At 42.5% G+C, this 1,207-nt stretch overlaps 1 protein-coding gene across 1 annotated transcript in view; it reads right to left on the bottom strand.

Annotated features, from left to right (window-relative positions):
* Window positions 1–375: 375 nt before the first annotated feature.
* Window positions 376–1,207, bottom strand: part of LOC111158231 (trafficking protein particle complex 3 like) — a 67,427-nt gene continuing 66,595 nt past the window's right edge. Inside the window, 1 exon segment of the mRNA XM_022520153.1 lies at window positions 376–495. Coding sequence (XP_022375861.1) covers window positions 376–495 — 120 coding nt within the window.

The following is a 1,207-nucleotide window of genomic DNA, read 5'->3' as shown; positions in this document are numbered from 1 at the left end:
AATGAGAATAGATAAATACATTGTATAAATACAACTGTGTAGTTGGTATGCTTTTTTCCCTATTACCATAAGTAAAAGAAATCAGGGGACTCTGTGAGGATGGACTATATGATGTGTGAATTCATGTATCTATCTTATAAGGAGTTATTTGTATATGAAATTTTATGGATATAAGATTGAAAATGTATACTTTATCAGCAAAGAAAAAAAAAACAGCTTTAAACCCTAGTGCCCTGCACTTCAAATTTCTGGCTGATATATAAGCCTTTCACAACCCATGCTATTATTAAATGACTGGGAATTTCTATGGCTCTGTATGTTTAGATAATATTAACTCCTTAGCTGGCCATCCTGAGGCATTTTCCACACAATGCTTCATTTTTTCCGTCTGTATTTTTTCTCCTCTAGCTTTTTCAGAAATGTTACTCCTATTTCTGTCACATGGTCGCCTTTCAGTCTGTCTTGCAAGAATGTAACATCAGCAGCCCAATGAACCTAAGAAAGGGGGAAAAAACCAGGCCTGTGTCATTTAGGTTTAAGAAAAAAACTCTCTACATTTTTCTCTATTTTCAGCTTTATTCACCCAGTAAGGGGCTGACTTTCCTTATGGGATGACAGAAAAGAGCTGGCTGTGTGGATGAAGGGCCCTTTCCTGCGTGTCCTCCAGGGATGATCAGGCCGTGTGTCATCTCTGTGGAGTGAGTCGGCAAAGAGAAGAGTGGGCCGGGCCAGGCCCAACCCAGACGATTCTGGGGCCAGCCCAGAGATACGGGCCCACTCCAGCACAGCTGAATTATGGGTCCATCTTCTCAAGAAGAACACAAATTCCTAACTCAAAGATAGGCTTGACCCAATGTGCCTTGTCAAGCAGAACTTCAAGGATAAATGGATTCTTAAACAATTTCTTTGCAACTGACTTGCATTCAGTCATTCTGTCGTCGGCTAAATAACAGAATCACGTGTCCTAACAACACCGAGCAATCGCTTAGGGCTTTGAGAGCTTTGAAAAAACCTCAACTAAATAATTACAAACATAAAATTAAAGATTGAAATTACAGAGATGAGGGCGCCTGGGTGGCTCAGTGGGTTACGCTGCTGCCTTCGGCTCAGGTCATGATCTCGGGGTCCTGGGATCGAGTCCCGCATCGGGCTCTCTGCTCAGCGGGGAGCCTGCTTCTCTCTCTCTCTCTCTCTCTCTCTCTCTCTG

Source organism: Enhydra lutris, unplaced genomic scaffold (assembly GCF_002288905.1).
Source record: "Enhydra lutris kenyoni isolate GAN:26980312 unplaced genomic scaffold, ASM228890v2 scaffoldscaffold58, whole genome shotgun sequence".
Classification (NCBI taxonomy): domain Eukaryota; kingdom Metazoa; phylum Chordata; class Mammalia; order Carnivora; family Mustelidae; genus Enhydra; species Enhydra lutris.
This window is presented reverse-complemented; position numbering and strand designations above follow the sequence as displayed.